At 37.4% G+C, this 13071-nt stretch overlaps 1 protein-coding gene across 5 annotated transcripts in view; it reads right to left on the bottom strand.

Annotated features, from left to right (window-relative positions):
- The window catches only part of LOC132396626 (uncharacterized), a 127862-nt gene extending 115057 nt beyond the window's left edge, over window positions 1-12805 (bottom strand). For 2 of the 5 annotated variants that reach the window (XM_059974333.1, XM_059974329.1), the window contains exons 1-4: window positions 11911-12805; window positions 8365-8517; window positions 1899-1985; window positions 48-161 (exon numbers count right to left, since the gene is read on the bottom strand). In XM_059974333.1, coding sequence (XP_059830316.1) covers window positions 48-161; window positions 1899-1985; window positions 8365-8517; window positions 11911-12018 — 462 coding nt within the window. In that variant the 5' untranslated portion in view covers window positions 12019-12805. Of the gene's footprint in view, window positions 1-47; window positions 162-1898; window positions 1986-8364; window positions 8518-8664; window positions 9289-10626; window positions 11404-11910 lie in introns of those variants that run through there. The other 3 variants (XM_059974330.1, XM_059974331.1, XM_059974332.1) reach the window with 3 other exon arrangements.
- Window positions 12806-13071: the final 266 nt, after the last annotated feature.

Consider the following 13071-nt stretch of genomic DNA (forward strand, 5'->3'; position numbering starts at 1 on the left):
AATAATATCTGCAGATACAGCTATTCAAGTATTTTATATCAACTTACTTTGCTGTCTTTAATATCAATGATTCGAGATGAAATTCTCTGAGAGTCCAAAATCCGAGGAGTAAAGAATAGTTCCTGCAAGCTGTCTGAGAGAGATCGACGTTTGGAGCCAACCTCCATTGAAACAAAATAACTATATTAATACAGTGACATATGGGCTTATAAAGACCTTACACAAAACTCAGTCACCTGGTGTTGGAAGATGGGGCAGATTAGCAAAGAACTATAACATACTAGTTCCTAATTATGCATGCTCCAAAAATATTCCTCTGCTGCATGAGGAGACCTGAAATTAGTACCATAAGTCTTTGCTACACTTAGGTTTCTATCTGTACAACTAGTCAGAAAGTCTTCATCCTTCATTTTATTCTGCCCATACTGTCTTCCATTGGAATTGTCTTTTGGGATCACCTCATTTAAGTATAAATTTTCATTTAATTCATTGTGTGGATACTGCTAAATCTAGTCAGTACCCAGATTACTGTTAAAGGCTTATGATCTTCTACAAATGGCTTGATTTGCCTCTTGGTGTTCCACTTCGTAAAATAACAGACACCAAACCATCATTGCTCTTCCAACACAAAGCACAACACAGTATGTTCTTGTTTCAGATTTTAACAAGCAGCTTTAGGTGAAGGTAGCTTTGTGCTCCACATACTACAAAGGTTGACCAAATACTATATCTCAGTCTTGAGGAATCTGGAGCCCCAGAAGTTGGCATTTAAAAGAAACACAAGATAGGACTGATGGGAATGCTGAACCAATTTGTGACATAAATATGAATTTAATTTTCAGGCATCTCTCCTAACCAATTAATTTGGGTTATTTCACATTCTTATAGTGAGCTCCTTTCCAATCCAATATGTTTATTGCTAGTTTCTTTTTGTTTTGAATACTTTCACTGTAATCCTTATCACATCATGGTCTCCATCTCCTAAGTGCCCTTCTGTCTTTCTGTTCCTCACACTTGTTGCTAAGCTATCTAGAACTGGATCTAGCACTGCATTCCACACGCTTCATTCATAATTCTTGCACAATTCCTCAACATGAGCCCTACCCATATGCATTTGTGTTCATCTACAAATCTCACCAGCCAGAACCAAGACCGATACCTCAGCACATCTAGCTTTCATTCAAGATTGTTTCATGTTATTTCCAATAGACAAGTGTAAATGAGAGCAAAATAATGGTTACTCTGGATCTGATACAGCACAAAATAAACACCATGCATTAAAGAACACAATAGTAATAAAAACACAATAAATATAATTATATAAAATAGCTTATGTACATAATTGATTATAAGATTCTTAAAAGAATATATTTTTCATGTGGAAATTTCCACACATTTTCACCAGCAGACAATCCTGATACTATCAACTTCTAGGAATTGTTGCTGATTTACATATGCACATATTTCTTTTTAATATATTAAGAGGTTGCGTTGCCCTTTGAATCCGTGCTGACTCAGAGTGTAATATCAGACCCTGCTATTATTTTTCCCATAACCTGTTATGTCTACATTGCCTCCAATTCTTTCAGTTTCTGTCTCTTACTATCAAAATCTACTGAAATATCTCCCTCTCGTATTCTCATTTAACTTGGAGAAGAGTGACTTAAAATACAAATCTATAAATTTCTAAATGAGATGGTACTCCTATTTAATCATAGCTTTTACTTGCCCATTCCTCCCATTGATAATACTGGCACCAGAAGATAAACAGATAAAGAAAAAGCCCACTCAAACAGAAAAACCAGCAAAATACAACAAATATACTTTCATGCTGGCATTAAATTTATCTTCTACTACATGAACAAACTTAATACAACAGACATTTAATTCCAACTTACTTTCTGTGTAACAAGAAAGGATGAGATTCCTGGTAAATTGTTACCAATTTCAGGGAAAACTATGGCTTCTTTTACTTGAATGCTTTCCTGAAAATAGTTATATGAATAAATTTCAGTCTTGCAGCAACCATTACTTCTGTATCACTCACCTAAAAAATTCTAGCTAAAGTTAAGCAACATCATTCATTGAAAATTGACCAACAGAAATCATTTTGAAATTGATCTCATAAAATATGCTTAAACATTTGCACTTTGTCCATGGTTTTATTTTCAAAGGTTTTATACTTAGAGCTGCAGTTCAGCATAGACACATGTCCCTTGGCCTAACTAGACCATGTCCACCATGACTCCCCTCTAAGATAGTTCCATCTGCCTATATTTGGCTCATATCTTTCTAAACTGTTCCTATTGATGTGCCAGTCCAAACGCTTTTTAAATGTTGTTAATATACTTGCTCCAGCCACTTCCTGATATCTACATGGTCACCCCACTTCCTATGTTTCAACAACATCACCCCTCATTCATCTGAACTTTAAAGAAATCACAGCCAATCTGTTCTCATCTTCCGAGGATGAGAGATAACTTCATAATGATTTATAAGTAAGAGGTACTGATAGAGTGGACAGCCAGCGACTTTTTCCTCAGGGCAGTAACAGCTAATATGAGATGACATTCTTTACAGGTGATTGGAGGAGCATGGACTGCTTGCTACCCTCATGATCTGTATCAGCTCCTTCCTGTGCCTAACAGCAGACCATTAGTTTGTGTAGAGATGACGAAAGATGAATTAGATGCCTATCTAGATCAGTGAGTTATGCACCCTTCCTACTCTTAGTTCTTCCCCTCCTACAACTTCCTTACTCAAGTTCAAATTCAGATTGTGGACCAGCACCTCATCTTCCAATTAGGCTAGTCAAAATTTTTGATTACTGACTCTGTTGTTCTCAATTACCCTTCTTCCAGACACAACTATAAGTCAATAATGATGAAGGAACAGAATCAGGCCATTCAGCCCATCCAGTCTGCTCCAACATTCTATTACAGCTGGTTTAACATCTCTGTCAACCACATTCTCCTGTGTTCTCAGCATAGCCTTTGACAACCTAACTAATAAGAACCTTTCAACCTCTGTTTTCAATATACCCAACGACTTAGCCTCCACAGCTGTCAATTAATTCCAAGGATTCACCACCTCTCATTAAACGAATTCCCCCTCATCTCTGTCCTAAAGGGGCGTATATGTATTTTGAGGCTGTGTCCTCTGGTCACCTCTACAATAGGAAACATCCCCTCATTGTCCAATCTTTCTAGGCCTTCCAATATTCAATAGGTTTTAATTCTCAATCCCTCATTCTTCTAAACTCCAGCAAGTACAGGTGCAGAGCCATCAAACACTTTTATTCCCAGGATCTCTCTCTGAACCCTCTCCAAGTATAACATCATTACTTATTCCTGGGTGGCAGGGTGAAGATATGTTTCTACCAAAGGAGGGGCAAGGCGCTCCTTCCCTCCACTAGCCTGGAGGTCACCTTTGGGCAAGGTACAGCATCTGCTTAGAACCCCCCACAAAAATATCAGGATCACGTGAAGCTATGGGAGCAGCTGGTCAATATCACAAGTCCTGGTTACATGACCACTGATGCCAGGCAAATAATCTCTAAAGAGTAATGATAATAACTGGGGTTACTTGTCTTGTAAAGACACTGCCCAGAAGAAGGCAATGGCAAATCACTTCTGTAGAAAAAATTGCCAACAATAATTATTGTCATGGAAAGACCATGATTACAGTACATAACAAATGGACAAACTTGTTCCATTATAATTATATTGATTCATATCACATTGATTTCTTACTTTCTTTCCTTCCAACTGTAATTCCCCCAAATTATAAACTGTGCTTATCTCTATTTTGCCCACTTCTGAAAGATAATTGACATGAAATGTTAATCCTATATCTCATACCACAGAGGTTACCTGAGCTGTGCTGAACTTACTATTTTATTCAGAGTTGGTTAGAGCATTCAGGGAGCATTCAAAGACAGTGGATAGGATTTAAATATCTGCCTGAATGCAGGTTAGGGATTAAATTAAAATAGTCTTTATGCCTCTTGAACAAAGAATAAATAAAAGCATTTATGACTGTATAGGATCCTTTACATCCATTTTAGATTGGAATGGTCAAGCTGAGCCCACAGTAAACCTGGTAGAAGTGGTGAAATTGATCCAATGCAGCAGTCACCATAGGATTACAGAGTCATTTATGCTGCAACTGATTTTCACTTCCATAGATTTTAAACAAAATGGACTCCTGATTCACCAATGACTTTTTGTCTCCTACCTGGAACAACTTTACTCCGTTCATCTCTGACGTTTCCATGTTCCCCAATATTTCACTGAAATGTCATGCGGACTATATAACCAGGTCTCTGAATCTAGATTTTCTATTCAGGGATGAAAGTACCAGCAGAAGCCCAACAAATACTCTATTCAAAGTCACTTATAAGATTGACTGCTTCTATTTTCCTTTAGCTCTTCCAAACAACCATTAATTGCCCTACAACGACCAGACTCCTGAATCAGTGTGGATAACTTCAATCAGCAATACTGTGAACTGATTCTTTGACACACAGACTCAGTTTCAAGGACTCATGTACTCAGTATTATTTTTATCCGCAGAGTTTGTCTTCTTTTTCACATTGGTTGTTTGTCAGTCTTTGTTAATAGTTTTTCATAAATACTACTGTATTTTCCTGTAAGAAAATGAATCTCAAGGATGTATATGGTAACATATACATACTTTGACAATGGATTTACATTGAAATTCGCTAATTTAAAACAAACTTTTTTTTCATATTAGATGACTTGATATTTTTCAAATTTACATTTCATATTATCTTAGCCTTGCCCATTCATTTCACCTGCTGCCCTCTTCCTACCCACCCTCCCACATCTCTCAGCATCTTCCCTCCTTTCTCCCACCTAACTTAGTGCCATCAGCAAACATGAATGAACTATACTAGCATCCCTCAGTCAAACCAGTCACACCCTTACAGACTATTTATTCCTTCTGCTTTCTGTTCAACAATCAATCCGTATCCATAAATTACTATCAATATCATGGGCTCTGATCCTGTTTATTAACCTATTGTATAAAGTTTAATCATGCTGCGTCATCTGGCTGACTTCACTTATTCTTTTAGTTAAACTTAAAAAAAAATCCAGTCAAATTTGTTTTTTCTTTGATAAACATTGACTCTCCCCAATATTACGATCTTCAATGTCTCCTGTTACCACTTCTTTAATCATAGATTTCAGTCTCATCCCTCCTACTGATGGCAGGCTGCAGTTCCCTTTATCCTCTCCAAAACAGTGAGTTTACACTTGTTGCCTTCTGCTCTATAAGAGCAGTTTTTGAATCTTTGGAATTTTGGAAAATGTTTGAATCTATTATCCCCACAGTCACCTCCTTCAAAACCCATTAATTTCCCCAATACTTAACATTAGCAATGCTAATTCCTTTGAGTTCATTGTTCATCCTAGATCTACAGTCTTCTGCTATTCCCCTGTAGTTTTCTTCTAAAAGGTCACAAAATATTTGTTTGTTTTCTCTGCCTTTGCAAACAAGATGAAAGAACTGGCATGTGAAGGGAATGCAGATGCGGGAATCTGGAGCAATATCATTATGTTGGAGGAATTGAGTGGGGTGAGTGTTCTAGTCCAGGTAATCCAGATGAAGAGTGTGAACCCAAAACACAGACTGTCGTTTTCCCTCCACAGGTGCTGCTGGACCCTTTGAGTTACACTTGAATCTTGTTTAACTTCTATAGGAATCCTCTCTCACAGCAGTCATCTATGGTTTGATTAATATTTGATATTGCAATTAAATCATCCACCAGTAATCTGTGATTAATGACTAGCATCTGTGGAATTAATTCACATTTTGACAGAGTACTAAACCTGATATATTTTTCTAATGCTTAAAGCTGTAAAATTACATTAACCTAAAATTAAATTTGCACTCTTTTTGCAGATTTGAATTAAAACTTATCTAACGATAATATAAGAGAAGATGAATCAATGAACATCATTCAGAATTGCAAAGTAAACAATTATCACTAGCCAGATGTATAGTTGCTATACTTCAAGGAAGAATCACCTTTAAGCCATAGAATTACAACAATGACTAAGCCTCAGTATATTTTGCAATAATTTGTTATAAGAGTTGGTAAAAGAATAAAAACAAGGAATTCTGCAGATGCAGGAAATCTTAAGCAAAACACAGAAAATGCTAGGGAACTCAGAAAGTCAGACAGCATCTATGGAAATAAATACACAGTTGACATTTCAGCCTGAGATTCTTCTTCAGGACTGGAAAGGAAGGGGAAGATTTCAGAATAAAAAGATGAAAGGAGGGGAAGGAAGTTAGCTTGAAGGTGATAGGTGAAGACAGGTAGGTAGGGAAGCTAAAGGGCTGAAATAGAAGGAACATGATAGGAGAGGAGAGTAGAACATAGGATAGAAGAGTGGAGCACTGGTAAAGGCATGCTTTTGATTCCCTAAGAGTGCAATCAAAAAACCCCACTGCAAGAAAGAGACCACTTAGTTCACCTCATGGGCCTTTCTTTGAAAGTGCTATCTAATTAGGCCCATTCCTGTATCAATTCATCACAGATTTCCATTTATTCTATTCCAAGCATATTGAAAGCTTGTTGAATCTGCCTTCATCCCCTGCCTTAAAATAAGTGCCCCATCTTCCTCACAGTGCTCGTCAACTAGCCTAAATCTGGGTTCTGCTTACCATAACAAGGACATAAGAAACAGAGACAGGAGTTAGGCCATTTAATTTCAAATGTCTGCTTCCCCATTCAATACGACCATGATTAAAATTTTACTTCAGCTCCACATTCCCTCACTAATCCCAAAGCCCTTAATATCTGAAAAATCTATCAATGCCTATCTTAAATATATTCAGAAGTTGAGTGGCCACAGTTCTCATGAGAATTGGTCCAATGCCTCAATCTTGGCCCACAAGTTTTATTTCAGTCCAGAAGGGCTGATACCTTCACCATCATTTATTTTACTATTTCAACCGCATCCACCAACTCTTCTGACTGTAGAAACGGACTACCTTTCTTTATTTTGTCAAATGCTTAATTAATTCACTCTAGGGAGAACAGAAGACTTGCAGCAACAAAACAATTGCCGGGGAACTCAGCTGGTCAGGCAGCATCAGTGGGGAGAAAGAAATGGCGGACGTTTCAGGTTGAGATCATGCATCAGAAATGTTTAGAGGATTGCCGACGTAAAGAGGGGGGGAGGAATGAAGTACGGGGAAGATGGAGTCTATCATCCCTTACTCTACCTAGGTCCATCTATCATTTTCACTCCTTCCCTCCGTTAATATTGTCTATCTTTTCTGTACACCCTCAGGGTTTCGACCTGAAACGTCAACCATTGCTCTTCCTTCACAGATGATGCCCGACCGGCTGTGTTCCTCTGCAGTTTTTTTTTTATTAATCAGATTTCAACATCTGCTTTCTCTTGTGTTTTGCAGATAGGAATCTCCTTCCACACTGTCTGGAAGTGTCATTTCAAAAGATTATTACTATTTTTGGGATAATCCGCTGCCAACTTCCCACATATCTTGAGCCCCACCATTGAACACGTCAGCATGGAGCACTATGGCAGAAAGCAGCATCCATCATCAAAGACCCCCGCCATCCACGACATGCTCTCTTCTCGCTGCTGCTGTCACGAAGGAGGTACAGGAGCCACAGGACCCACACCACTAGGTTCAGGAACAGTTATTAGCCCTCAACCATCAGGCTCCTGAACCAGAACGGATAACTTCACCCGCCCCATCACTGAACTGTTCACACGAACTGTGGTCTCACTTTCAATGACTCGTCATCTCATGTTCTCAACATTTATTTATTATTTTTTCTCTTTGGTCTTTGCACATTGTTTGTTTGTCCGTCCTGTGCGGTGCGGGCTTTCATTGTTTATATTGTGTTTCTTGGATTTACTGTGTATGTCTGCAAGAAAACGAATCTCAGGGTTGTAAATGGTGACATTTATGTATTTTACTAACACATTTAATTTGAACTTTGATTAAGTCCCTACAGATTTCAGCGAGAAAAGCGTTACTAATGTTCATTACAAGAGAAAACAGCAAAGTTGTCACTTAAGGTAATGGGCCAGGATACGGTAATCTTTGGTTCTGGGGAAAAAGCTAAAACCCTTCCACTTTTATCACCAGTCCCGAGGAAGGGTGGCTGACCCCAAACCTAAACCGCTTTCTCTTTCTAAAGGTGCTGATTGACTGGCTGAGCTTTTCCAGCTTTTCTTGATTTTGTTTCAAAATTTCCGATAGGTGCTGTTCCCAGATCGTTAAAGGAACACCCCTCCCCCAAGGTTCTATACACTGATAAGTTTTGAAAAGTTACAAAAGTAAATAGCTGGTTACTTTGCGCGATTGCTTCTGTGGTAGGATCCTGTTCATGTAAGAGGTCCACATCGTGCGCTGTTGTGAGGTTTGCATCCGATCACTGTCTTTCTCGTACACCATTACGTGTTGCTTTTCTCGCTTGGTGCTTTCAACACAGACTCGAGTCGAGTTCTTGGAAACAAAGAAAACAAAATCTGGTTAAAGAGGACCTTGCCTCTGTCGGTGCTCAAATCAAATCAGTTTCAGAAATAATCTGGCGGATTTGCGAGGGGAGTCCAGTAAAAAGCAGGACAGGCAGTTGCTGCGATGTGGTTGCACCTTTTCCAGGAATGCTGGTCCATCGCACCGACTTTAAGCGGCTTAGTATTCCAAATAAAGAAGGCGAGTCTCTATTGCAGAAAAAGCCAACACAAACATCTCTGCGTGTCACCGGCCCAATCCTTACAATAAACTTAACTACAACACCAAACAGTAACACCACTCCCATAGCAACCAACAACTTCCTCACTCTTCACAGCCCTTTCCCCAACTCTCTGTCGTCATTTTTTAATTTTAGAAGCAGAGATTCCTTTACGTTTTTAGTATGTGTTAAACTTTTTTGGCCATCTACATTAATCCTATTTGCCTTCAGTAGGTCTATATCGTTCTGTGGCTTGCCTATATAAATGCCTGCTTAACTGTAATGATTGTACCTGACTCCACAGCCTCTTCTGAAGTAAGTATAACCATTCTCTGTGTAAAAATAAATCCCAGCAAATCCCATTCAAAATTCCTTCCTCTCATCTTAAACCTACACCTGCTTGTTTTTCATACTCTACCATTGGAAAAAAGTTGATTATCTACCCTATAACTTATAACTTTACGTAACTTTCAAGTCACCCAGCTGTCTCCTTCACTTTAGAGAAAATAAGTCTATTCAATCTCTCACTATTACTAAAGACCTTCAGTCTAGATAACACCTGGTGAATCCACACCCCCCCCCCGACTCTTTTCAGAATATTCACATCCTTTTTATATTATGCCTACCAGAATTGCACAAAATAGCCGAAGGGTGACCTAACCAGTGAAAACAATGTCTCAGCTTTTATATTCTTAAAGGGCAAGCATGTTAAACACCTTATCAACCTGTGTTGCACTTCAAGGAAACTATGAACCCCAAGTTTCTGAACCCTCTGTTTATAAACATCCCTTACTGCCATGCTATTTATTGTATACATTATACCCCATATGACTTCCTAAAATATAATGCTTGCTATAATTATACTCCATCTCTGAATGTTCTGCCTAACTTTACATCTAATCCACATCCTGCTTTATTATTAAACACTAGTCACACTACCACCAACATACCTCTGATAATCACATCTAACCAGGTAATATACTGTATGTCACAAATAGCAAAGATTCCAGCACCATTCCTGGCAACATTCAACTGGTCACAGACTTTGAATCAGAAAAACAGCTTTCTACCATTACCCACTGTCAATCACAAAGCTAACGGTGTATCTAATTAACAAATTTACCTTGGATCCTATATGCCTTAATCTTCTATTCAGAGGTAAATTCCATAGAATGTCTATCACCCTACCTTTATCAATCTTCTTAGTTACCTCCTAATAAAAACACTATCAAATCAGTGAGGCAGGATTTCCTCTCCTCAAAGCCCTGTCTATGATGGATAAGCCCCTGACTTTCCAAATGTACATTTTCCTGTAACTTAGCATTTTCTCCAGGCTCACTAACCTATAATTACCTGGCTTATCTATTATATACTTCCCAAATAGAGGAACAGTATTAACTCTTTCTTTTTCAATCTTTTTATTAATATCAACATATTAATAGTTAACATACAAGAATATACACTCAATTGGTACAAGGGAATTAAGTCTCCCAAAATCATACATTGTACAAATATAACGTACACATAGCAAAGAGAATTGGAATAACAATAAGAAAAAAGAAATTAAACAGAAATTTTATATATATATACCCCCAAAAAACTAAACTATCCAAGGCTAACTACTAACTTAAAAAAAAGAAAAGAAAAAGAAACTTGGGTTGTTTATAATATCTAAAAAAAAAGAAAAAGAACTGTAAGTGTCATCAACTCCAATCCTCTCTACACGTATAAAACCAAAAGAATAAAAAGAAATAGGTTTGGAAAAGGTCAGATTACATCATATGAAAATATTGAATAAATGGCCTCCAAGTCTTTTTAAATTTAATAGAAGGATCATATATAACACTTCTAATTTTTTCCAAGGAACAGTATTAACTCACCTCCATTTTTCTTGCATTTCAACAGAGGATAACAAAGATGAAAATAGCTCCATCAAATCCTTTCCTTTCTTCCCATAGCAACCTGGGATAGATCTCATCTTGCCCTGAGAATTTGCCAACAGTGTTGCATTCCAGGATGTCTAAAATCTCCTCCTTCTAAAACACTGATTATCCACATACTCCTCCCTGAGCCCACCATCTTCCATGTGCATATCCTTGGTGAATACAGCATTGCCTGGATCCAAGCATAGGTGACTTCTTTTAGGTCCCAAGTGTCTCTTTCCCCAGCTACCTTCAATTTTTTAAATATCCATGAATGTCTTGGAATTCTCCTTAATTTGCCAAGTATATTCATTCTCTTATTTTGCCCTGCTGATTTCTTTCTTAATTCCTTCACAATTCCTCAAGAGGCTCCCTTGATCCCAATTAAGTATTCTTGCCACGTTTCCTTTTATTCCTGATCAAGCCTTCAACATCTTCTGTCATCTAAAATCCCCTAACCTTATTATCTTTGCCTTTGTCTTTTGATCAATCCCTGTGTAATATGTATGATTAGTAATTAAAGATCTGTGCATTTTCAGGTGGAGAAAAATAATAAATTTCATACTGGCGTGGTTATATTGCTAAAACTGTCAGCTTAACACCTTCATACAAATTGTTTTGGCCACTTCTTTACAGATATGAATTACCTGCCCTGACTGGCTTAGTCCTGCTTCTGCTGTTAGGTTAACTCTTTCAGTGAAGAATCCCTTTGCAATTGCGATATACTCTTGTATTTATTTTACTGATCAATTTTACTCAGAGATAGATATCCACTCTTTGGAATACTATTACAATGCTGATAAAATTGGCATCTTTTATTTTAAAATATGACCAATTGTTGTCTTTTATTGTCTTTATCAGCCCTTGTATTCAATTTTTTAAAATTATTTTTATGGTCCTGCACAGGAAGGTCTGGTCAAACTCAAAAATAAAACTGCAGGTGCTGAAAATCTGAAATAAAAACAGAAAAGTCTGTAAACACTCAGCATATGAGGCAACATCTGTGGATAGAGTTAACGTTTGAGGTTGAAGATCCTTCCTCAGAACAGTTCCAGCACCTTTTCCTGTCTCTACTTGAACCTGGTCAGCTGCTAATTATGGCTCTGCCAGTCAGATCAGCCAACATAAATATTATTTTTGTTTTGTTCTTTTTATCCCTCCCTCCGCAACTTTATCTGTATTTCAATTGTAAAGCATGTAAGTTCTGTTAATGGGTCATCGCAGAACAATAACTATCCTTACCTTTTTTACTGTTCTTTTAACTGAATGCTGACCAAAATCTTTCAAGTTGAAACATTCTTCCCCGCCTGATGCCTTGGCTCTTGTGTAATTTCTCCTCACCAATTCCATGTAGCCTTCGGGAGCAGTGAAAGCTGCTGATCCAATCTAATGAAGCTTGGCTCCCCTATTCTTTAGTGGAAAAACAAAAAGCCCTACAAGTAGTTTTTACTTCATTTAATTCATGTCTGTTTGTTTCCAATGGATTGAGTGTTAAAAAGAAATTCATCACCATTTAATAAAGCATGTGCAACTGGAAATCATTGAACGGTTTGCTCTCGAGTTGCATGCCTGTAAATTTGCATTTCATTTCACTTGAGGAGTCTTTGACTTAGAAAATTAATGTACGATTCTTTATATGGATGCTTACTCAATGCCTTTTCATTCTATTTTTACTTTTATCGAAAAAATACTATATTCTTAATATGTATAGTAAATAGCCTAAGGAAGTTTTTTTTTAAATCTACATTTTCTGTACCAGAAATTTAATACATTTCTTTACAATGCATCAATGCCAATCATGCTTTTTTCTCTTTTTTAAATAATGTATTTGAGAATCAGCAAAGAGCTTATTACACAGGGCACAGTCTTTCAATTTCCAGAGGCAACTGTACCTTAGACTGAGGCCCTTGCCCATGGTAGCCACATCAAGCTTCAGTGTCCCTTGGCACAAGTTGCTGCATTTTGGAACGTGCCAATTGGCAACAGTTGCATGTGATCATTTCCTTACATTGGAAAACTAACAGGTTTTCGGCAGACAAAAATGTGTTGTTGATTATCTAGTAGCAATTAAGCTTTCAATTAATTTTCATGATTTCTCATCTCTAGAAAATGAAAGTTGTGTTAATAATCTGTACAGGAACAAACCTGTTAAGGTAAACATGCTTGACACAGCCCATAGATTTGTTAATTCACATACAGATGGAAGTGAATGGATGCAGATAATAATTACCCTTGACTGTGGGCAGTTAATGGTCAATTACCATGGTAGTCTGTAGACACAGGATAGTTGGACTACCGCTTGTGAATGTATAAATATATATTGATTTATACATATATAAAAATGGAAAAGGCTTTATATGTAAAAATGTTTATGTAATACTTATGAATACCTTATCCAAATTT

The sequence above is a fragment of the Hypanus sabinus genome, chromosome 7 (assembly GCF_030144855.1).
Source record: "Hypanus sabinus isolate sHypSab1 chromosome 7, sHypSab1.hap1, whole genome shotgun sequence".
NCBI classification, from domain to species: domain Eukaryota; kingdom Metazoa; phylum Chordata; class Chondrichthyes; order Myliobatiformes; family Dasyatidae; genus Hypanus; species Hypanus sabinus.